Source organism: Ctenopharyngodon idella, chromosome 15 (genome assembly GCF_019924925.1).
Source record: "Ctenopharyngodon idella isolate HZGC_01 chromosome 15, HZGC01, whole genome shotgun sequence".
NCBI classification, from domain to species: Eukaryota; Metazoa; Chordata; class Actinopteri; order Cypriniformes; family Xenocyprididae; genus Ctenopharyngodon; species Ctenopharyngodon idella.
The window spans coordinates 7,891,945-7,915,478 of record NC_067234.1 but is presented as its reverse complement, the minus strand read 5'-3'; the positions used below and the strand labels follow the sequence as shown (position 1 = coordinate 7,915,478).

Sequence of the window (23,534 nt, the reverse complement as noted above, 5' to 3'; positions counted from 1 at the left end):
CAGACTAAACACAAATCTCTGTCATTCGCTGGTCAAAAACCTTGCAACTCCATGTGAGCTTGATTTTCATAAAATGTTAATATTATAATGACACATGCCAGTGTCTGACCATATACAGTATAAAGCCAAAATACAGACTTTGACGACATGGTTTAATTATTTTAATATACAAGGTTTCCACCCGACAATGACGATTTGTAAATTTGTTGTTTTATCATCACCAACATCACATAGCTACCTATATGACCTTATCGTGTTCCTACTTGACTTAAGCTCAAGTTTCAACTTAAAAGAGTACTAGTTTAATATAATATCCAATTTTAATATGCCATTTGAAGCAATGCATGTTTTTGCAATTTTGTTATTTTACTGCTTAGTGGTGTGCCATGAGATTTTTTTATTTATCAAAACTGTGCCGTGGCAAGAAAAAGGTTGGGAAACACTGATCTAGAGTAAATAAAAGACCTTTCTTGTATACATAAGCACTGGTGAAAACTCACATGCAAACTTTGTGCCGTCCAATAACAAAGGACACCTTGCGGCTCCACGGGTTCACAAAGCTACACCAGCTTGTATCTAGAGTAACATATTCTCCATTTCTCACACAGAATCGGATAGACGAGTGATCAAATGGCTGCCCAACATACTGCAGAACTGCAGGAGAGACAATTAGGAAAGCAAGTACAATATTGGGTATGATTGGCTGTGGGCAGCATAATTCCACTTATAGGTAGTACATAGTGGTACTAGTTTGCCACCTGATGTCACCGGTTCCTTGCCGCTGTTGCCTTTGGCTTGCTTAGTTGGGGACACCTGACATTTGATATTCAACAGTGCTCTGATCTGCCTGCATTGACACCATTTTCTTTAAGAGCTGCTGTGCAGCCAAAATTATATACCAGTTATCACTGTAAAGCTGCTTTGACACAATCTGCATTGTAAAAAGCACTATATAAATAAAGGTGACTTGACTTGATACTAAAATGTATCTCTCAAAGCAAACAAAATGAATGTGTAGTGCATAGCATGACAAAAATTATATGAATGTAGCTCAAAAAAGAATTGTCTGGGTGTCAGGTGGAAGACCAGGAAAAGAACATTTTAACAAAATAAACACATATGACTTTGCATCCTTACTTTTCCGGTGCACCGCCAGCATTATAGGTCTGTCACTGGGATGCAGGTGTAACAGAAGAGGTGTTCCAATCAGGTCCTGAGGCAGATACCCTAACAGAGGCACCGCCCTGCAATGCAAACAGGTATTAGCTATGCTTTTTGCTTTTCTTCTACCCTGATTTACAGTCCTTATCCTTAACATCTATGCCAGGATACCAACATAGAAAGGAAAAAAGATAAAATCCATCACATATAAGATTTTTACATCAGTGCTTTATCCACATTAAATGACAAAAGCTATCTCAGTCTTCGTTGTCCCCTGTTAGACAGAACTTTGGTATTTGGAGAAAACAGTTATCTAAAATAGTACCCAAATACCTATACTGTTTGACTCTCTCAAGTTACCTCCTTTCCCCAAACAGTGGTTTGCTGGAACTGAGGCAATTGCTTCTTTAATTGCTTGAGATTTAAAAACGTACAATTACACCAGTGGCAGCGTTTCACAAGAACCTAGGGTATGGCATGATTCCATCAGACCATACAACAATGACATTCCCAAGTAATCATATAATATCTAAACAAAATGTAGACAAAAATCCACCATACTAAAAGAATGGATGTTCACAGACATGCACTTACTTAACAACAATATGAAATCAATGCAAGTTCTGAAACAGCCCTATAAGCCTACACCGTGTCCTAACCAGACAAAGAAAATGTATCTTTTGCATGTTAATCAGAGTTTTTTTTTACTAACCACCTGTAAGGGTGATTTGCAACTATTCTATTTTACAAACAGTTTCTATTTCTGTGGCATTGCGGCTGGAACAACATCCAAAGTATGACAATGATAATCTCAGGCGCTGATTATATGCTTTATTTAATGTGAAAAGAATTTAATTTGAGTTTGAACATCATTTTTCGTGACCTTGAAAGCAACAATGGATAGGCTAATTCACCTCAGATCTTGATCAAATAAATTAAAGGATAAAATAAATTAAAGGAAACAACTATGTTCAAACATTGTTAGACAGCCTAACAATGGACACATTGTTAGGCTGTCTAAATTTGCTTTTCAAAAAGGCAGTTTCTGCCAAAGGCCAACTCAAGCAACAGAACTAACAAGCAGCATCGTGAGCTGTTTATTTCCCCTGAATGCCAGGGTATGGCAACTGCCAAACTCTGCCATACGTAAACGCCACCCCTGCATTACACCATCTGACAAAAGTTGCCAACCACAAGGCCATGAAGTGTGTCCTATAGAGGATTTGTTTTAGTTGGAAAAATGAAAATATGTATTGACAAATTTACATATTGCCTTATTGTTGCAATTTAATCAGTCTTACATGATGCATGATATAGTACTTGCAGGTGATAAAAAGAACAGACAACAAACTACCACAGCCTACTATTTTCTTCAGTCATAGTTAATATAGACTCAAACCTTTCATCAACATCCTGAAACACACAGTTTGGTGTGTGTGTTGTGGTGAAGATTCTCTTATCAGGTGGAATTCTTGGTGCTGCATATCAGAAAAACACATGAAAAGACAACTTATTTTTTTATCATAATATTTGATTCATGCTTATCAAATTGATCTTTGTTAATCCACCGAAAAGAGTTGGAAACGTAAGCTCATGAGGGCACGGGCAACACTGTGTGTAATTACCTTCGTATCCAGAGTGAACTCTCTCAGCCAGTATGAGGCAGCAAAAATGTTCCTCAGAGAGCTCAGAGTCTTGAACCTTCATCAGATATGGAGTCATCCTGAAGGGATAGTACTGCAGATCTCCTTCCTTCTCTTTACCACCACTACACACACACACACACACACACACACACACACACACACACACACACACACACACACACACAAACAAACAAACAAACAAACAAACAAACATATAAGCATATTTTAAAGATAATTTCAAACCTAGTCTTGCATCACCAGACTTTTGACTAGCAGCATAATAAGACTGGTCTACTTTACAGCTTAAAAGGGATAGTTCACCCAAAAATGGGTGGGATCCATGAATAAAATAAAAATAAATTATAGAATTCACATTTTCTCATTTTATTTGTCTTATCCTATTATTTTAGTGAGTAGAATGAGTAAATTAGGGCTAAATCATTTTTAAATACTATACTAAAAAACCCATTCTCTCTCAAGTCCCAACTCGCAAATCATATCGCGGTGGTACTTTTTTATTCATCGTTTTTTAAAATAAACCCACAACTAAAGGAGAGAGGGCTCTAACTCGGAAAAGAAGCGGCTTCCTCTGAATTAGGTAAGTTAGGCCTAAGATGTTTTTTGACTCTTTGTATAGCAGTCGTTCATTATAAATTTTAAATGTAGAAGATATGATACATGTTACTGTATGACATGTAGAGTATATGTTAGATATATAGCCACCATAGACATTTAGAGGGACTCCCCAAAAATGAGAAATTACCAAATTGTCCCTCAATATTTGATATTCTTGATGCTGCTCTACTGCACTTCATTATCCGCAGCTCTGTTTGTTATTTGGAGGAAAAAAGTTTTAAAAATTTTTAAGTTGCTCTGTCTCAATAGTCTAACAGCGCTCGTCAATGTCAAATGTCAATGTCAAAATAAGTTAGAGGGCTAATCAAATTAGCCAGACCGAAGGCGGGTCTTATAGAAGACGAGTATGTACAACGATTTAGTTTTATCTCTGAAAAAGTGCATGGAAAGTAGCAGTTAATATTAATATTAACATTAATATTTAACTGTTTTACGAGAGGAATGCTGAACGCCCAAGAGTAATATCCAGGGATGCAAGCAACTCAACTGTAAGAATTGAAAATATCTAAAGATATTTTAAAATGAACAAAGACATTTGCTTTACTGTCTCAACCCCCTCTCTCTTGCTACAAGGGCCATTTGGAAGGCTCAATAGGTGTTGACAGTGATCAAGCCCTGTAGGCCAAGATGTGTATACATCGGGGGTCTACAAATGGTCACACCTTTAGTACAGTGGGGGAAGTTTTAATTTCCTGATTGGTCAGTTTGAATGTCTCATATTTTGGTTTCAGTCACATGGTCAAGGAAGGGATAAAAGAGGATTGTAACTGTTGCTCTGGGTCTTTGATTCTTGGCTTTTCTTGGGCACTCTCTCTGGCCCCCTCTCTCTCTTTCTCTCTCTTTCTCTTTCACTCTCTGTCTCTCTATTTCTCTGGTAACTTTTGACATACATGCTGGGTACGATTAATGGTATATGATTTTATCATCTCATAAATCTATTTTGTAACTATGTTAAGTGTAACCATAACCAGATATTGTCATTAAACTCTTTCATTTACAAATGATGCGCTAACTAGTTTTGATTTAGTATTAACATTAATGTGCTCCATATTGCAATACAATATTGTCACACTATAGCAACGCTCTCCCACATATTTTGCTATTGTAACTGCGCTTATTTCTGTCGTTGGTATAAGTTGCAGTGGGTGGTAATTGAAAAGAAATGTACGGTTTTCTACCATCTTGCTGATAACGTTTCTTTAGTCGCTCGGCAACCCTACAGCCTGAACCCCTGTAGGAGGTCCACCCTTACACAACTTTTTAAAAAGTTTCACTGTCTTTAAAGTAAAATATGGTATAATTTACATTTGATTCACGTAACTCATAATTGAATGTGACGAGACAAGAAACGTTTTGCGTTTTCGAGTCGACATCTCAGATATCAGTGAACTTGTGCATAAGAGTGAACTTGTGCATATTTTAAAACAAAATATTATTTGCACACAGTTTAAATTGATTGGGCCTACTTCACAACTGCAGTAGAACTTATTTTACAAGTCTTACTTTTATTTATTCCCTTAATCCTTTTAATATTTAATTTCTTTGAAGGGCCAAATTTTACAAACATCATGATATTCAGTGACTCTTTCTTTTAAAGCTCTTATTGTAGCAGTAACTTAGCAGTAGAACTTTGTTTCCTGGTGCAGTAATAAAAACATGTGCAACCCAATTCTTAACATACTAGCCAGCCAGTCATATTGAAATATTATTGTCCAGCTCTTACCAGCCACAGTGTAGTGTGCAATATGCATCATACAGCCTGTAAATGTCAAAATATATTTCAAACCTATCACACTATGTCTATGCATGTAATAATTCTATTGAATAATGACAGTGTGAAACATTACTTTTGCACTTAGAATTATGAACACTGAACATAAATGCCTCTGACCTGATGCGACAGAAAAAGGATTTCTCCTGCATGAACTCAGTGGATGATGACTCTAAAAAACAGTGAAAATGAAAGAGATGAATGTTAGCAGAATGAATGTGAAAGAAATGGAGAGAGATAAGGACAGTGAATAAATGAGAAAATCTCCCTCCATTACAATATATTTTTTGTCACTGGCTATGCACACATATATATTTTTTATGTATTTGTTTTAATGTTTTGTCTGAGAGGCGGCTCTCTGTGCGCGCATTTCAGGTGTGTGTGCGCACAGAGAGCCGCCTCTCAGAGAGTGTGCCAGTACTGAATTAAATTCTCTTTTGCATCTTATTGTGCTTGAACAGACGAAATTATTTATGTCAAAAATTATGTCAAAATGCCTGTTTAGTGAGTATTTTTGTAAGCACAGTCTTGAATTAGTTAAAAAATATTATACGTACGTAAAGACTTTCGGATGCGTGTCAGATCCGCATCAGGTCTTAAAGTGACAGCAGCCTACTATACCTGCTGCTGTCTGTCATTAATCTTAATCAAGAAAATCGCTCACTGCTCTTGACTGATCAACTTTTGTATCTTTAATAAGGATTAATCTATATTACATTAAAACAGTAAAGACTATGCAGTGTTATTTTACATTTGATTATTCAATTTCTGTAGGATTTCGTACCTGAATACTACTGTTAGACCTAAGACTAAGCTAGTAGAAAAAAAAAATCTTTAGCTTTGAGCCCTGCTCTATTAGGCACAGCTAAATGTACCATTTATCATAATTGGTTCATTGGTTCATAAAAAGTTCACTTAAATTATAAGATGTTATATTATTTATTTAAAGCTATTAAATGTTAAAAATATGGCTTTCAATTTATACTGTAATGTTGAATGGCTATAACTACTCATTTCATCCCCAGAAATTGAGAATTTTTTTTAAAGAGATATCAGTAGCAGAAGTTGCATAGGTGTAAAGTATACCAGGGCAGATTAGAACCCCGATCCTCTGGCAAGCATAAGAAATATTCTACCACCAGACCATTAGGACACACGAATATTAAATGTGAATCTATGTATTTATTCACTGACATTGATTTGGAGATTCAATGTGAAATTATGTATTACAATATAGAAATATATGAAAAAATGTAATGTTAGATGCAATCAATTGCTATTAATTACAGAAAATGTGTGATTAATTTGTTTATTTTTTTAATCCATTGACAGCACTACAGTAGTTTAAATAAATCAGTTCAGTGAATTGACAGACTGACCTGTTCCGGTGCACATGCTCCAAGATGGAAGTCTGTATGGTGTTGTAAAACTGTAGAACACACTGACGTCACGAGGTGCCAGAAACTCCACAAACTTTCTGTCTTTGAACTCATCCTTTCTGCAGTTCAAGATTCCTGCAGCCTGTTCCGAAATGTACACAATCTTCCCCGTAATCAGGGACACCGCAACTGCAAAAATATCCTTCACACACAAAAACAGCAAAACAGTTTCAGACACTTCCTTTATGTTCTTCTGTCACATAATGAGGTGAGGAACTAAACTGTGTTTATGTTCAGCCATCAAGTTCAAGTCAAACCACCAATATGCAAAAACCTCTGTTTTATGATGGATTAAAAACATGAATCCAATTTCTTTTTAATAAATATTATTGAATAGGAATTATACAATACTTCTCAACAAGTCTTATTTTAGAGTAAGAACATTGCTGTTTGTTAATCTGGGATCTGGGTTCTGCATATGCAGTCCATCACATGTAGTCTAAGGCTATGTAAAGATGTTTATTGTGTTTTAATTGATTTTGACAATGACACAGCTTTAAAGATATGTTTTCACTGAGAGTTTCTGAGCACTTAAGTTAGAACCATTTAAAGGCTTGTGTGTGTTTGTGTGTGCAACTCACAGCATTTTTGAGGGTATATTCTGAGGTAATACTGTTGATTTCTTCAATAGTGTATGAGGACACGTCCAGACCTGAAGGTTGACTGTCATTGATCATAAGCATCTGATAGTACTCTTCATTGGCTGTAAAAACAAAGAAAAACATGTCAGTCTTACACATTTGCATTCACAAACACGAAAAAACTGCATAAATGAATTTGTTTGTGGTTGTCTTACCTTTGACTTGTTTGATGCAGCGCATGGCGTATCTGAGAGTGTGAAGTGTGCTCGCTCGGCCCTTGCTGCGCTTGTCGGGAGGGAGGTGATATTTCAGCTCTTTTAGGGTCTTAAAAAGCTCCTTTTGAGTCTTAGCCTTTGCTGACTGTTCACTACTGCAGAGACAACACACATACAAAATGACAGAACTATTAATCCCACTGTACCTACTGTGATACTTACAGGGGTAATTGCATGTTTTACAATGTAAAACAAGAATTGAGACTCCAAAAAGAGGAGCTGATTGACTTAAAGGGTTGGTTCACCCAAAAATGAAAATTTTGTCATTACTCACCCTCATGTTGTTGTACACCCGTAAGACCTTTGTTCATCTTCAGAACACAAATTTAGATATTTTTGATAAAATCCGATGGCTCAGTGAGGCCTCCATTGACAGCAATTTAATTTAATTTACCCTTTCAATGCCCAGAAAGGTACTAAAGACATTTAAAACAGTCCATGTGACTACAGTGGTTCAACCTTAATGTTATGAAGTGATGAGAATACTTTTTGTGCACCAAAAAACAATTTCCTCTCTTCCGTATCAGTCTCCGATGCACATTCACGAGTGCACCACGACGCATACGTGTGGTGATGATGCAGGAGCTGGCATTCTGACATATGACCCGGAAACACAGGGCTGTATTTACAAACAGAAGAAGACGTACACTCAACATAAAACAGTTCATAACTAAGTCTGTAGATTTCGACACAGAGGATAAGCTGCATTTTTTTGCACAACCTTACTTATTCAAACCAGAATATACAGAGAACGAACTAAAAGAGATGGAAGAGGCTGCAACACAACCACAGCCACAAGGTTTTGAAAGACAGAGAGCAATGGAGAGCTGGTGGTGTAGATGTCAGTGCCAAGCGATGCCTACTGAACAGGAGAACGTGTGCTGCATTGTTTGTGATATTGTCATGCCACAGCTTGAAAGTTTGGATAATTCAGATGGTGAGATGACACATGTATCTCGTATCACTACACGCATGCGTTGTGGTGCTCTCGTGGACGTACGTCGGAGACTGATACGAAAGAGAGGAAATTGCTGAATTAAGTTTTTTTGGCACACAAAAAGTATTCTCCTCGCTTCATAACATTAAGGTTGAACCACTGTAATCACATGGACTGTCTTAAGTATGTTTTTAGTACCTTTCTGGACACTAAAGTGCAAATTAACTTACTGTCAATGGAGGCCTCACTGAGCCATCGTATTTTATCAAAAATATCTTAATTTGTGTTCCGAAGATGAAAGAAGGTCTTACGGGTGTGGATCGACATGATGGTGAGTAACTAATGACATAATTTTCATTTTTGGGTGAACTAACCCTTTAAGTGGTTGTATATATTGTATTATATCTATTTAATGACTGTGGTTGTGTTACCTGCAGCCGCTGGTTGACGGGTTGTCTTGCTCTGAACTGACCAGGCTGAAAGCATTGTTGCTACTGGGAGGGGAAAGACTTTGAGAGTTTGAGCTACAGAAGAAAAATAAGAGGTGAAGAGAATAACAAATATAAGTGAGGCACACACAAAACGACTGAAGAATTTATGACAAGAGGGCATTATTATCATGATATTACATAATGCTTTATTCTATATTAGACTGCTTGTTTTTTCAGGATCTCAAACTAAAGGGGAGGTGATTAGACAGAGAGAACAGACAAACAACCTCAGGTTTACATAAGGACATAAAAACAGTCCTTCACTTTTCTACCTTTTTTGTTATCTTGTTTGAAATATACACAAAAAAAATCACTGTGCCTATATAATATAAAGTATACTAGAATAAATTGTATTTATTTAACAAAAAAGTGTTTTTATAAAGTAGTATATAGAGTGTTCACTTCTGTGATTAATATTTGTGCTTTTTTCAATTAAAAATAATTCATGCCATTTTTGTCACTGAAGCTATGCTTACTTATTTAGCAAGAAAATTAATGTGTAAAATAAGCTTTGAAATGTAAAAAAAATGATAAAAAGAGCTCTCATATAGAAGACAGACAGAAAGAGTTCATTGACCCTAAATGAATGCAAAATTAGATGTGGCATTTAAAATAATGTTAAACAATGACATTTTTTATGCTTTTTCAAGGAATTAAAAAATCCAAATTCAGCTGGACTAAAACAATAATTTGTTTTGTTAAAATTCCTGTAAACGTTTTTGTCTGTCTGAAATCGTTCCATCAGTGAATGTTTGCAGCTTTTTTAATAGTTGTGTTTGAGTCCCTCAGTTGTTCTCAGTGTGAAAAGATGGATCTCAAAATCATACAGTCATCGTTGGAAAGAGTTCAAGTATGCAGAAGATGCTGGAAAATCAAAGAATGGATCATCCAGGTAACGACACAAAGTATTAAGAATCAAGGGTATGTAAATTTTGAACGGGGTCATTTTTATAAATTCAGCCATTTTTTTTGTCTTATGGACTTTATGTAAACATCTGTTATGTGAAATAGTTTATTCAGGACAGTACTAAATAAAAAATAACATGCAATTTTCATGATCCTTCTTATTTTGTTAAAATGATTAACAGTTTTGCATATTCTGCAAGTAGTGAGCCAGAACATTACCACCTGCCTAATAAGCTGTTGGTCCTCTGTGTATAGTCCCGCCAAGGCATGGACTCGACAAGACCCCTGAAGGTGTCCTGTGGTATTTGGCACCTAAACATCATTAAGGATCAGCAGATCCTTCAAGTCCTGTAGGTTGCGAGGTGGAACCGCCGTGGATCGAACTTGTTGGTGCAGCACATCCCACAGATGTTCAACTGGATCTCAATTGAGATCTGGGGAATTTGGAGGCTGGGGAAACACCCTGAACTCTTCATCATGTTCCTCAAACAATTCCTGAACAATGTGTGCAGTATGGCAGGGGGATAATCCTGCTGAAAGAGGCACTTCTACCAGGGAACACCATTGTCATGAAGGGGTGTACCTGATCTACAACAGTGTTTAGTTAGGTAGCACATGTCATATTTACATCCACATGAATGGCCGGACTCAGGGTTTCCCAGCAGAACAGTGTCCAGAGCATTACACCCTCCCTCCACCGGCTCATCGTCGTCCCATAGTGCATCCTGGTGCCATCACTTTCCCAGGTGAACGATGCATACGTACATGGCGGTCCATGTGATGTAAAAGAAAATGTGACTCATCAGACCAGACAAACTTCTTCCACTGCTCCAAGGTCCAGTTCCGACATTCGCATGCTTTCGACGGTGGAAAGGGTTCATTACAGACACTCTGATTGGTCTGCAGCCCCATATGCAGCAGAGTGTGATGCACTGTGTTTTGTGACACATTCTTCCCATTACATCATTAAACTTTTGTGTGACTTGTGCCACAGTAGACCTTCTGTTGGCTCAGACCAGATGGGATAGCCTTCGTTGCTCTCATGCATCAATGAGCCCAACACCCTGTCGCCGGTTTGTAGTTTGTCCCTCCTTGAACACTGTTGGTAAATTCTCATCACTGCTGACCGGGAGCAACAAGCCCTGCCGTTTCAGAGATACTCGGACCCAGACGCCTTGCCATAACAGTCTGGCCCTTGTCAAAGTCGCTCAGATATTTATTCCTGTCCATTTCTCCTGCATCTAACACGTTGATAATAAGAAACCTGTTACTGGCCATAATGTTTTGGCTCATCAGTGTATATATCTATATATATATTAGTATTAGGGCTGAGAGTTGATTAAAATATTTTGACATTGTGTACTTGGACTGCAGCTTGACTGCACAACAACCCACTATAGCTCAATTTTAACTGTGCATGTAAACATACTTACTGACCAATGCATGGGTCTACATTTGTGTGTTTTTGTTCTTGTAGCCAAAGAGTCTGAAATAGGTTTAGATCAGCAATAACAAATATTAGAGTAAACTTGTAGAGTAAACTTGTATTCTAGACAACCAGAGAGGACGAGAAGCACTAGTGTTGCATGACAGTTTGAATCACATTAGCATCTCATTTGTTATATTGTCAAATACAAACCAAAACTCAAGGCTTCACTCACTTTGGTTTAAGTGGATGCATGGTATTAATAAAATTGTGATATAAATATTTTACAATTGTATAGTAAAAATGTAATAATAATGATACAATTTTATATTGTTTTAGCTCGATAATAACTTTTTCCTAGAGCTGCTGTAAAGCCAAAACTGTCCATTAATCTTCCTATTATCACTGTGAAGCTGCTTTGAAACAATATGTATTGTAAAAAGCGCTACATAAATGAAGATGACTATTGTTTTATATGAAATTATAATTATTATATTATGAAATATGACTCAAGCAAGCATGCTGATGTCTGTTCAGGTGTGATAAGGCGCACACTGAGAGGTGGCTCATGCACCTGAAACACGCTTTGAAAGCCAGCTGTCAGTGTGTGAGTACTGAATTGATGCAGTACTGGTTCATTCGCCTTGAGGCATTGGGCAGTCCTAGTTGTTAAGCCCGAAATATTACTGTAATCGTTGTAGTGTTTGTCTTGTTAGCAGAATGCTTTACGGTAATATACAGCTCAGATCTGAAAACAATTTCAAATTAAATCAGTATTGCATGTCCACATATAGTAATTTATTTGGTGAGAAGCCGTGCAATAGATGAGATCATTGTACATTATCCCTGACCACCCTGTCGGAATGTATTTTTTGACAACAACCTTCTGGCCATCAGCAGAATATCTTTGTTGTGTACTGTTTTTCTATCAATTTTGATTCACTGCCTAAAAATTCAATAATTAGGTCCCACTTAATTTTTAGTTTCAGCTTTGCAGTCCTTGCCATTTTACTATGACTCAGTCAGTTTCTGAAAAAACGCTGTTGAAAATTTAAATCAACACCTAAACAAACAATTTTGTGAATATTTGCTTTGATGTCTGTTCTATGTGTGAGCTGAAATAATAATTAAAAAAACATTGTGTTTGTACATAGTCCTGGTTGTGTAAAAAGGAGAAAACACAAAGTGGCTCAGACCGATCCACCGAGCAACAGAACACTCTAGTAGCCAATCAGCAGTAGGGGGCATATCCGCTCATGATGGGGGAGGAGAGAGAGTTTGCAAGAGGGAGATTTGAAGAAAGACTGTAGAAAGAGAGAAAGCTGCGATAAAGAGGACAGGTCAGAGGAATATCACTGGAAAAAGAAAGGTTAGGTGATCAGGCAAGAGCTTTGGGACCTGTGTTAACGTTGGAAAAGCTTTCCAGTGCTGGAGAGATGTTAGAGAGCGGGAAGGCCTGAAAAAGGAAGTTGCTTTGTTTCTGCTCGATACGATAGTAACATTGGTTTTTGCGATGTTTCACAGAACCAAGATACGTGGTTGTATGCTGCTGTTGTTGGATCACAGCGGATTCATCCATACTTAAGAGAGCTGTCCGATGCACCAGCTGTTAGTTGTCGCCTGTGTTGCATAGTGTGTTCGCTGTTTTGGGGCGGAGCAATGAAAGGAGGGGTGTGTTTGTTTGGGTGTCAATTTCAAATATCCAGTCTTTCTCATAAATCGCTTACTGTACCTTTAAAACTTTAACACTAAATGAATCTCACCTCTTGTTACTCCCTGATGATGCCATGATGGCATAATCTTTTCCGTTTCCACTGGAACTCCCCACAGACTCATTTCCGTGGGATTCATTACTGTGCGACTCGTTACTGTGAGATTCTGTGCCACTTCCACTGGAGCCATTTCCACCCATCTCCATGTCCTCATGCATCTGTGTTTGAGGTCTGGGAGACGTGGGTTGGTCATGACTGCTGTCACTCCCCTCAGAGGCCCCGCCCATGCGGTGCAGGTGAGACATGGAGCCACACGGGGACTCCGGCTCCCCCTCCTCAGATGGTCCCCTGTACATGTAAGGCTTTGGCTCTGTCTCACCTGATATGGAGAAGGTCAAGCTTTACATTTCAGGTCAAAGGTTCCTGGTCCCATCATATTGTTGTAGCTGTGAAAAAGACATATGGTAAGATAAGGTAAATGAATGAACGCTCTTTTTTAAAAAAAAAAAGCAATTATATTTATTGATTATGGAAGTCATTAATTAATCTCATAACGTTATCTTTGGCTAATAAAACTGAAATACACGTCCATCTGCATGCAAGTCAATAAACTGATGTTCATTTTTCTGTCTGAATCAATACATTTATTCAAAAATACATTAAATTCAATCCATGCAAACAATGGCTTGAATACACCGCTTTTATAATGAGCAAGTTATTCAATTTTCAATTAAAATGAGTTAATGTCAGGGTGATACAGACCCTCATGACTGTATTAATTAATGAAGAGCTGCTAGAAAGTTCCAAAAACTCTAAAATTCTTTAGTTCTTTAGACAGAATGGACAGAAAATTCTCACTGGATTTATACTTCATGCTTAAACGTATGTCATTTGTTCAGAGTCTGTAGTGCTCATAAAAGTGATATATTGTGAAAGACATGATGGGTCCCCCAATTATTTAATAAGACCACTTGTAGAATTACTTTTCATATCTCTGAAATATTAAAATGCTCATTTGTTAATACTTGTAAATGTAGTTTATCAAAATGTATTTAATTTATTCATGATAGTTGTGTTAGTATTGTGTCTAAAGAAAAAGTAGACATTTCGAAGTTTATCAAAGGGGGTTCATGACTCTTTAATAAGAAAATCTTGCAATAAAAAAAGATGTTTGAAACTTTTAAAAAGTATAAAACAAACAAACAAAGAACAACAACAACAAAAAGCAATTGCCTCTGTTCTCCCCTACCTGATACTATGAAATAACCTTTTTATGTATGATGTACAATGTTCATTATGACCTATATAGTCTCACCATAAAAAAATGAATGCTGGTCAAGCATTCATGATGTTATAAAGGCTATTGCTCACATGTACAGGTTTTTCATGTAGGTAATCAGGAAAAAAGTTGAGTGGTGTATAACAATGGCAGACAAATGTTTCTGATGGATACACGAAATAGTACAGCTTCAGCAAAATTATTAATTTGCATTTTCAGGGCAAACACTACATATTAATTTCAACAAGGTAGATATTTTACCATAAACAAACATGCAACTTCATTTCATATTCTTAGGGCTTATGTAGCTAGTAATAAGACAAACCTCTGACAAACCTCCATTTGATACATTGTTGTCTATAACACTCTATTGCTCACTTTATTTTGGGGCTCATATTTGTACTTTTTCCCGTAAGAATGTAAAACTAAAAAATAATACTATTTTTGTGCATGTATTCTTTATCTGTGTTGTGTTCAGATATAGACCGCAATGTACGTGGACTAAAGGTCTGTCGTCCATACCGGCATGATGAATACGATCCTTAACTGGATGGAACTGGAATAAATACTTTGCCTGTTGCGATCCCAATCGGACTCATGATAGCTGCCTGAATCATAATAAAGCACTGTTCGCTGTTGGCCAGAGGAGAACTGGCCCCCTGACTGAGCCTGGTTTCTCCCAAGGTTTTTTTTCTCCATTTTAACACCTGTTTGCCACCTGATGTCACCTGTTGGAGTTTGGGTTCCTTGCCGCTGTCGCCTTTTGGCTTGCTTAGTTAGGAACACTTGACATTTGATATTCAACAGTGTTTTGATCTGCCTGCATTGACACCATTGTATGCGAACTGAACTGAGCTGGATGATGACATCACTGTTCACTCCAGTGCTGGTATAGATAAATTAACTAAATTAATAACTATTGATTCTTACAACCGAATGAATCAATACTAAATTTACTTAAGATGGACAATGACACCATTTTCTTTAAGAGCTGCTGTGCAGCCAAAATTATATACCAGTTATCACTGTAAAGCTGCTTTGACACAATCTGCATTGTAAAAAGCGCTATATAAAGGTGACTTGACTTGACTAAAGAATTATATTAATATGATTAATATACCAATGCAAATATAATGTAGATAAAGACAATATAAAAACATTAGCACCGTTGTGAATATGGTTTTATAGATTTAAATGCATTTGGTTTATTTTCAGCTAAAAACTACTCCTCCTGTCCGCCTCTCTACACTCGCACACGTTGACCTGCAATGCACTGCACGGTACACTGACACAGTGATGTAAAAGTCGTGCTACCACCGATACAATTCGTTTCAAGATGTTTTTAATTGACATACACGCAGTAATACGGAACATTTCACGCATATAATATTGTATATATAGCGTATTATAATCATTACAACTTAAAAATATAGAAATACTACATAAAACAACGATAAGAAAATGTTCGCGCATGCGCAGTACGCGAAAGGTTATGCAACATTTTTTTTGAACGCCTATATATTATAAAAGGAAGTAGTCTAAAGTCACAAACCTGCAAAAGCACGCTTTATCCACGTTTTATCCCAGTTATTTGGTAGTATCAATGTTTTCCCGGGTTACTTCTGTCAGAGTGAGACAAGAATCCTAAGAATCCTAGCATACTGTACAATACTCCATCACCGGTCCCGATCAACTCGAAAGGCAGTGGCTCACGCGCTGACCTCAATCTTGGCCCCTCCCCATCTACTTCCTATTGGCTGCCGCACAAGAGTTCCCATGGAAAACACTACTGAGTGACGTCAATCCGCGTTCATTGGTGTATGGCTCCGCCAGTCTCTTTATATAAATTGTCAAGGCGCCGCACGTGGAATCCCATGCTGATGTTATGATCGCGGAAAGTAGAGTAACCATATACATTTCAAGACAACTGTACTGTTTCTACCTTATATAAAAATAATACATTTTTATGATGCACGTTTTATGCTGCTTTCTTTACTGACACACTTTGAATTTGAGTGAACTGTGGATGCATATTTCTACTATTACACGATTTCGTAGTTTGGCACACATTCATTGTTGTATAACGGCAGTGATGAGACACACCCACACATACACAAGACTATCTGCGTCCCAATCCGCCTACTTATACTACTGAAAAATACAGTTTTTGTGAAGAAAAAGTACATACTTATTTTTTAAGTGTGTTGCAGAAGAGACAAGTCATTAAATGGCGTCTTTAACAGACGCTTTGTCGAGTATCTCCGTGCATCCGGTCACCATAAACTGGCCTGTCAATCATCTTCTCGCAGTTACCGTCCACATTTAATTTAATTTCCTATACCGTATTACAGATGAAAGTAGCAGCACATTGATCTACCAGTCGTGGGTCTTTCATGCAGAGAACTCTCCTTATATTTGAGCATAAATATGCATTTACTAGTTAATTAATGGCCAAGACGGAGGCGCGTTCTTCATACGTGGATTACTCAGACTTTACTGTTGACGATTTGACACGATCCAGCACTGTCAGGTTCTTCGAAGCTCATCCTGGTGTTGCTGTCACAGGCAGACTCTGATTCCCCTCCGTAGATGGTCATGGGAAACAATATTTACAATGACAACAATAAAACATCAGTTATTTAAACGTTACCAACAAAGAAATGGATCGACTTCTTTCAGCTTGCTGAACATTTTTATTTCTACCGTGTGAGGGCTGAAGCAGCAGCGTCTGTTTTCATGGTAACCAGTGAACGGAATTCTGCAAAACTACAGTGAAAAGATCACATAAATCATGCAGTGCACTAATATAGCTTCTCTTCCCTGCAAACGACGCCATGGAGAATGTTAATATTTAATTTAAAGGCAAAAAAGAAAAAAAAGAAAAAAGAAAAAAGGTGCATGTATAGGTATTAATTTCAGTATGAGTAGCAGAGGACGATCCTCAAATCCGTAGCTTCACAATTAGTTGGCATAGTGAAGAGCAGGTAATCCAAGACCTGCATTAGGTAAGGAAAAATAATTCCATAATACTTTACAGCTGCACATATACCTTACACAGCTGCACTGGTATAAGTCATCAGACTGGATTTTGGATGTCACCTTTTTTCTTCTTCTTTTGTTTTTTTTTTTCATTGTTAAACTGAAATTATAAAGAGAGTTCAATGAAAACAACTTTTATTCCTATGAAATGGGCAAGACAGAGCAGAAAGCCTGTATTAAACGTTTCAGTGAAATCAAAAGTCATCAGTGTAACATACAGCAGCACGAGCGCACACGCATACACTCTCATAATAGGTTTACAGTTGCACATTTACATTTGCATATTGCACCAAGGCATCAAAACACCCCTAATAGATGGCCATTAGAGTACAACCTGCTCTAGTATAAATTGTAATTTATTTGATAGACACAAATCTTAACTCTTATTCTCTCATATACCATGACAGCGCAGGAAATGAACGTATAATTCTCTGGAATGTTGGTCCTATACTCTCTGCATTGCTCTTAATAATCTCACTATATCACAGTACACAGTATTTCCTCCCATTCACACATACGCATATTCAGTGTAAAAATAACATGCTCAGTGCATCTATACATCTCTAGTCACACAGCCAACAAGAAAAGCAGCACTAGAGACAGCAGGTTATCAATAGTAAAAACATTGATAATTACTGTCTGTGCTTTAAAATATAGGCATTAATCAGTGATTACTACTGTCTGAGCTGTCAGTAGACCGTCTCCGTCATGACAGCTACCCTTTTTGGTCTACTAAGTCTTTTGTGCAGATATTTTGACTAAATAGGCCACTGAAATCTTGAGTTTCGATATGCAGGCATATACAGTAGTAAGCCCGTTTATATCTGTGAATTACTCTCAAAATAACAGGCATCAAGAATGAGAAATTTTCAGGGATGTACCATTAAACAACAGGTTTGGCTACAATGCTGTGCTTACATTTAGATGAGGAATATATTTTATGGCTAGCACCACAGAACAAACTACATGAGAGGAGGGATGTTGGGGAAGGCCCTCGATCTTCACAGTGTTTGTTCAAAGTGATCAATGAAATATGTGTGTGTGAAGCCTCTTCAATTTTACAGCAATTTCTGCTATACTGTACAAGTAGTACTGTGGGATATAGGTACAGTGCTTTACTATTACAACGTTTAAAACTCATAAAATATTTATACCTATAACATGATTCCAGTGTTTTTAAGACTATTTCTCATAATAAAGTAGTCTGGCACATACAGTTTAAAAAAATTCAAAAGCAAATACAAACAAAGTTTCTTGTGCAGAGAGGCACATGTATACCTTTTGGTCTGATAAGATGCACTTCCTCTGAGCTTGTGCTCTGATTGGTCCATTTTCAAAAGTCCCGATACGTAAACACGGCTGTACAAAAAAAAAAAAAATCTCATTTCTGGATGGCCAAAACCTGCCTTGTTGTTTCAAGGTTCGGCAACTTCTCTTTCTCTCTGGAAGGACACACTGGAGTTGTTCATTGTTTATTGACTTTTCAGTGGAGGAAGAAAATGCTGAAGTTCTTGCTTTTACATCCAATGTCAAGTCAGGGTTTTGCATGGCTCTACTATGGTCAAAGGCAGTTGATATTCAACACAACAAAAAGGGGCAGAAGCTGAGTTTTTTGTTTATACCTGCAGACTCTAGACCTCTGAAGATCATTTAGATCCATGCGATTCGGCCATCAGTTTTCTGAGATCATAAATAAGCTGGTTTGACTGTAGTAGACAGTTTAATGGTGCTTTATGGTGAACCCTGACTTCAGTTTAGAGAGATGTTTGTTTGGCCAGATGTTAGTGTTTATGAAGGGTGAGCCACAATGTGGGCCATCCAGTTGACTTTGGTGGTCCAACTCTCTCGCAGAGCTTCATCAAACTTCTGCCGGAACTGTTTGAGGGCCTCCTCATCGGTTTTACCTAATGCCAGAGAGTCCTGGAAAACAAACATACAGCTGGTGTCACTTCATATTTATTTGTTTATTTAAAATAGCATCTCATTTAACACAGTTAACGCATTGACCTAATTTGATGTTATAATTCTGTTTTGTGTGATGTTCTTATCTTTATTTTTTCACATTATTTCACATGACAGGTATATAAAAACAAAGACAGATCAACATAGTAGCATATTAAATATAAATGATAAGGCATTTTAAGATTTATGGACAATAGTCTTACATTTTTTAGCTTCTTCACTTCTTCCTCCACCTCTCTTTACCCCTTTTCTTCTTACTCCCCTACCTCCTTCTACTCTCTATCTCTTCTCCCTCCCAACCTCCCAGAGACAGCCAGGAAGTGAAGGACGATAATAATAAATAATTTCAACAAGAACAACAACAATAATAATACTAAGGACAGCAAGAGACAAGAGGAAGAAAAGGAGAAAAAACAAATCTCATAAATAATACTAGTTGTATTTATGATTAATGGAATTTACATACTGGTGTTTGAAAGTTTTTAATATACAAATGCATATGTGAGGCATGAATTTGATTCTAGCTTTGGTTAATATTTAAGGATCAGAGGAGTGAATGTTTGAGTATGTCTTTGTAACATAAATCCAGCTGCATATCTCTCCTAATGTGAAGCCATTGTATGACTGAGACTCTGTCTTTTTTTTCAATTGAGTAATATTGTTTTCTTGCTGATTGCCAATTTTTTCAATTGAGTAATATTGTTTTCTTGCCGATTGCCAGAGTTAGAAGGAGGGGAACTGTGAGTTCTGAAGAGAGATTAATTTGAGAGATGTCTTTTAAAAGAAAAACATGCGAATCTGATAACTTTTATTGGTACTATTGTTCTAAAATTGATTAACAGTATGTTAAGGTTTCAGTGAGTGCATTTGTATTCAGTGCGACTTGCTAGTCCCATTTTAAACATCTTGTGTTGTGTAATGTGTTCAGTGTAAGAGATTTACTGGATCAGTTGTATGTTTGCATTTGTAGTTATGTTGAATGTTTTTCTGCAGACTAGTTTCCAGAATTCTTGATGATGTTAAGATACTTTTGGCATTGTTTCACTGATACTGAAGTAGTATGGATGAAATTGTATAATTTTGTCTGAATTTTAATGAATGTGACATTTTTAATTTTCTAAAAGTGGTGGTTGTTCTAAAATCCTACCTTTAATTGCATCTTTAATGGAAATTTTAATTTGTAAATAATAGTAATTGTAAACTACTGTAAATAATATTGTTTCATTACCTAATTTATATTTCTGTCTTAATTGTGAGAATGTAATGAATTTATCATTAGTGGATTATTGTGTAATACCTGGGATATCTGAGAATAGTAAGTGGTGATTTGTTGATATTCCAGTCAGGGTTATGCCACAAGAGTGAGACGATGTGTGGTTTGAGATCATGACTTGGTAAATTTTATTAATTTGCCAATTGCCACAAAGCAGTTAATGTTGTTCTAATCTTTTGTAACATTATACATGTCTTTAATGTCACTTTTGATCAATTTAAGGCACCCTTGCAGAATAAAAGTATTAATTTCTTTCAAAAAAACAAAAAAAAACAAATTTTGAATGGTAGTGTATAATCTCACAAAAGCTTTCTATTTCAGATAAATGATGTTCTATTCAAAGAACCCTGAAAAAAATGGTATACATCCGTTTTCAACACTGATAATAATAATAAATGTTTCTTGAGCAGCAAATCAGCATATTAGAATAATTTCTGAAGGATCATGTGACACTGAAGACTGGAGTAATGATGCTGAAAATTAAGCTTTGCCAACAGGAATAAATTACATTTTAAAATATATTCAAATAGAAAACAATCAAATAAATGCAGTATTGGTGAGCAGAAGAGACTTCTTTAAAAAAACATTAAAAAAAATCTTACCGAAAACTTTTGAATGGTAGTGTGGCATCTGCAATTAGTATCTGCGAGGATTTCCAGTCAGGATTTAGACCATATCATAGTACTGAGACTGCTCTCATTAGAGTTACAAATGACTTACTCTTATCATCTGTTCATGGTTGTATCTCTCTATTAGTGTTACTGGATCTTAGTGCTGTATTTGATAATTTCAACCACAACATTCTTTTGATTAGACGCAAAAATTACGTTGGCATTAGTGGAATTGCATTGGCATGGTTCAAATCATACTTATCTGACTGTTACCGATTTGTAGTAGTAAATGAAGAGATGTCCTACCGATCACAAGTTCAGTATGGAGTACCGCAAGGCTCAGTACTAGGACCATTGCTTTTCACTCTGTACGTGCTACCCTTGGGAGATATCATTAGGAAGCATGGTGTTAGTTTTCACGGTTACGCTGATGATACTTAGCTCTACATTTCTTCGCACCCTGACGAAACATACCAATTCACAAAATTAACGGAATGCATAGTTGATACAAAAAATTGGATGACTAGTAATTTCCTTATGCTTAATTTTGGGGAAAAACAAAAACAAACAAACAAACAAACAGAGATTTTAATTATTCAACCAAAAACTTCCGTACATAATAACCTAGAATACTGTCTAACACTCTGTTAAGTCTTCGTCGTCAGTTAAGAACCTGGGTGTGCTCTTTGATCCCAATCTTTCATTTGAAAGCCACATTTCTAGCATCTGTAAAACCGCATTCTTTTATCTTAGAAATATATCTAAATTATGACAAATGCTCTCAATGACAAAAGCAGAAAAGTTAGTTCATGCGTTCATGACTTCAAGGCTAGATTACTGTAATGCTCTACTCGGTGGTTGCCCTGCACGCCTAATGAACAAACTCCAACTGGTCCAAAACGCAGCAGCTAGAGTTCTTAATAGAACCAGGAAATATGACCACATTAGCCTGGTTCTGTCAACATGGCATTGTCACCCTATTAAACATCATATAGATTTTAAAATCTTGCTAATTACTTACAAAGCACTAAATGGTTTAGCTCCCCAGTACTTGAGCAAGCTCTTAACACATTATAGACCTTCACGTCTATTGGGATCTCAAAATTCTAGCCAGTTGATAATACCTAGAATATCAAAATCAACTGCAGGTGGTAGATCCTTTTCCTATTTAGCACCCAAACTCTGCAATAGACTTCCTAGCCTTGTTCGGGAAGCAGGCACACTCTGTCAGTTTAAATCAAGACTAAAAACACATCTCTTTAACCTGGCATACACATAACACATCAATTTCTATTATTCAAATCAGTTAAATGATTGCTAGGCTGCATAAATTAGGTCAACCGGAACCAAGAACATGCTAATATTAGTCTGTCAGTCTCATCCGTATCCCGAGGTTAACATAGTTAGCTGGATCCGGTCCATAACCGGATCAGATGGTGGACTTGCACCTATACATGACCACGCAGCAATGAATGTCAGCAGAGACAGTGTCTACTAGACAATCCCCTGTGAAGGCCTCATCGACATGACAGCCATCAGCACAGATCCTCAGCAAAGACCACAAGAACCAGACAGGTCCTCCGCACAGACCCTTATAGACAGCTTTGCCTCCATACAGGCGTGATGAATCCGATCTTCAAGCAAAAGGAACTGGATGAATATCTGAATGCTACTGATCGTGATCTGAATTCGGACTTTTGATGCAGTCTGAATCATAATCACATCTGAATCAACACTGAACTGACTTCAGCTGAACAACAGCCAAAATGCATAATTATCACTATAAAGCTGCTTTGAATCAATCTGTATTGTATAAAGCGCTATATAAATAAAGGTGACTTGACTTGACTAGTGTACATATACATACATTACAATGGACGCTTCAATATATCATCATGCACCCCCTCAAAGACAAATGTACCAGTTTATAAACAGTTTACTTTGATATGTCCAGTGTAGACAGCCTTAAACAGTTGTGCCACATGACGTCAGCTGGTGCAGAAACGTTGGATATGCTTATTATAAGCAAGATGCTTGTGTTTGCTCTAGACAGTGTGTTCAGCCTAATCAGTTGCTTACTGATGACACATAGCAACACAGCTAAATGTATTAAAAATGTCTTTTGTCTACATCACAATATGAGGTAAGTCTGGCCCTGCATACAAAAAGTGGAAGGATACCAGTGGTTTCCCAGGTCCATAAAGGATATACTGTAGCAGTACCCTAAAAATGCCATATAAATCCAGTTTTTTAAGTCTCATACCACTGTTTCCAAAAGCAAACAACAAATGGTCCTAATATACAATCATGGTGCGCTTGTGGTACTACCGAAAAATCATAATCCTAACATTTATCTCCATACTAAAACTCAGTAGGCCAAACAGTATTT

General features: G+C 36.9%; 2 protein-coding genes across 6 annotated transcripts in view; both read right to left on the bottom strand.

Moving 5' to 3' along the window:
* Window positions 1-16,011, bottom strand: part of LOC127496215 (period circadian protein homolog 2-like) — a 31,905-nt gene extending 15,894 nt beyond the window's left edge. For 3 of the 4 annotated variants that reach the window (XM_051863946.1, XM_051863947.1, XM_051863948.1), the window contains exons 1-11: window positions 15,813-16,011; window positions 13,033-13,427; window positions 8,878-8,970; window positions 7,450-7,604; window positions 7,235-7,356; window positions 6,594-6,795; window positions 5,335-5,386; window positions 2,787-2,929; window positions 2,561-2,639; window positions 1,138-1,244; window positions 501-654 (exon numbers count right to left, since the gene is read on the bottom strand). In XM_051863946.1, coding sequence (XP_051719906.1) covers window positions 501-654; window positions 1,138-1,244; window positions 2,561-2,639; window positions 2,787-2,929; window positions 5,335-5,386; window positions 6,594-6,795; window positions 7,235-7,356; window positions 7,450-7,604; window positions 8,878-8,970; window positions 13,033-13,337 — 1,412 coding nt within the window. In that variant the 5' untranslated portion in view covers window positions 13,338-13,427; window positions 15,813-16,011. Of the gene's footprint in view, window positions 1-500; window positions 655-1,137; window positions 1,245-2,560; window positions 2,640-2,786; window positions 2,930-5,334; window positions 5,387-6,593; window positions 6,796-7,234; window positions 7,357-7,449; window positions 7,605-8,877; window positions 8,971-10,069; window positions 10,090-13,032; window positions 13,428-15,812 lie in introns of those variants that run through there. The other variant, XM_051863949.1, reaches the window with a different exon arrangement.
* Window positions 16,012-17,417: 1,406 nt separating this feature from the next.
* pik3cb (phosphatidylinositol-4,5-bisphosphate 3-kinase, catalytic subunit beta) overlaps window positions 17,418-23,534 on the bottom strand; it is a 67,223-nt gene continuing 61,106 nt past the window's right edge. For both annotated transcript variants that reach the window (XM_051863953.1, XM_051863950.1), the window contains exon 24: window positions 17,418-19,219. In XM_051863953.1, coding sequence (XP_051719913.1) covers window positions 19,088-19,219 — 132 coding nt within the window. In that variant the 3' untranslated portion in view covers window positions 17,418-19,087. The remainder of the gene's footprint in view (window positions 19,220-23,534) is intronic.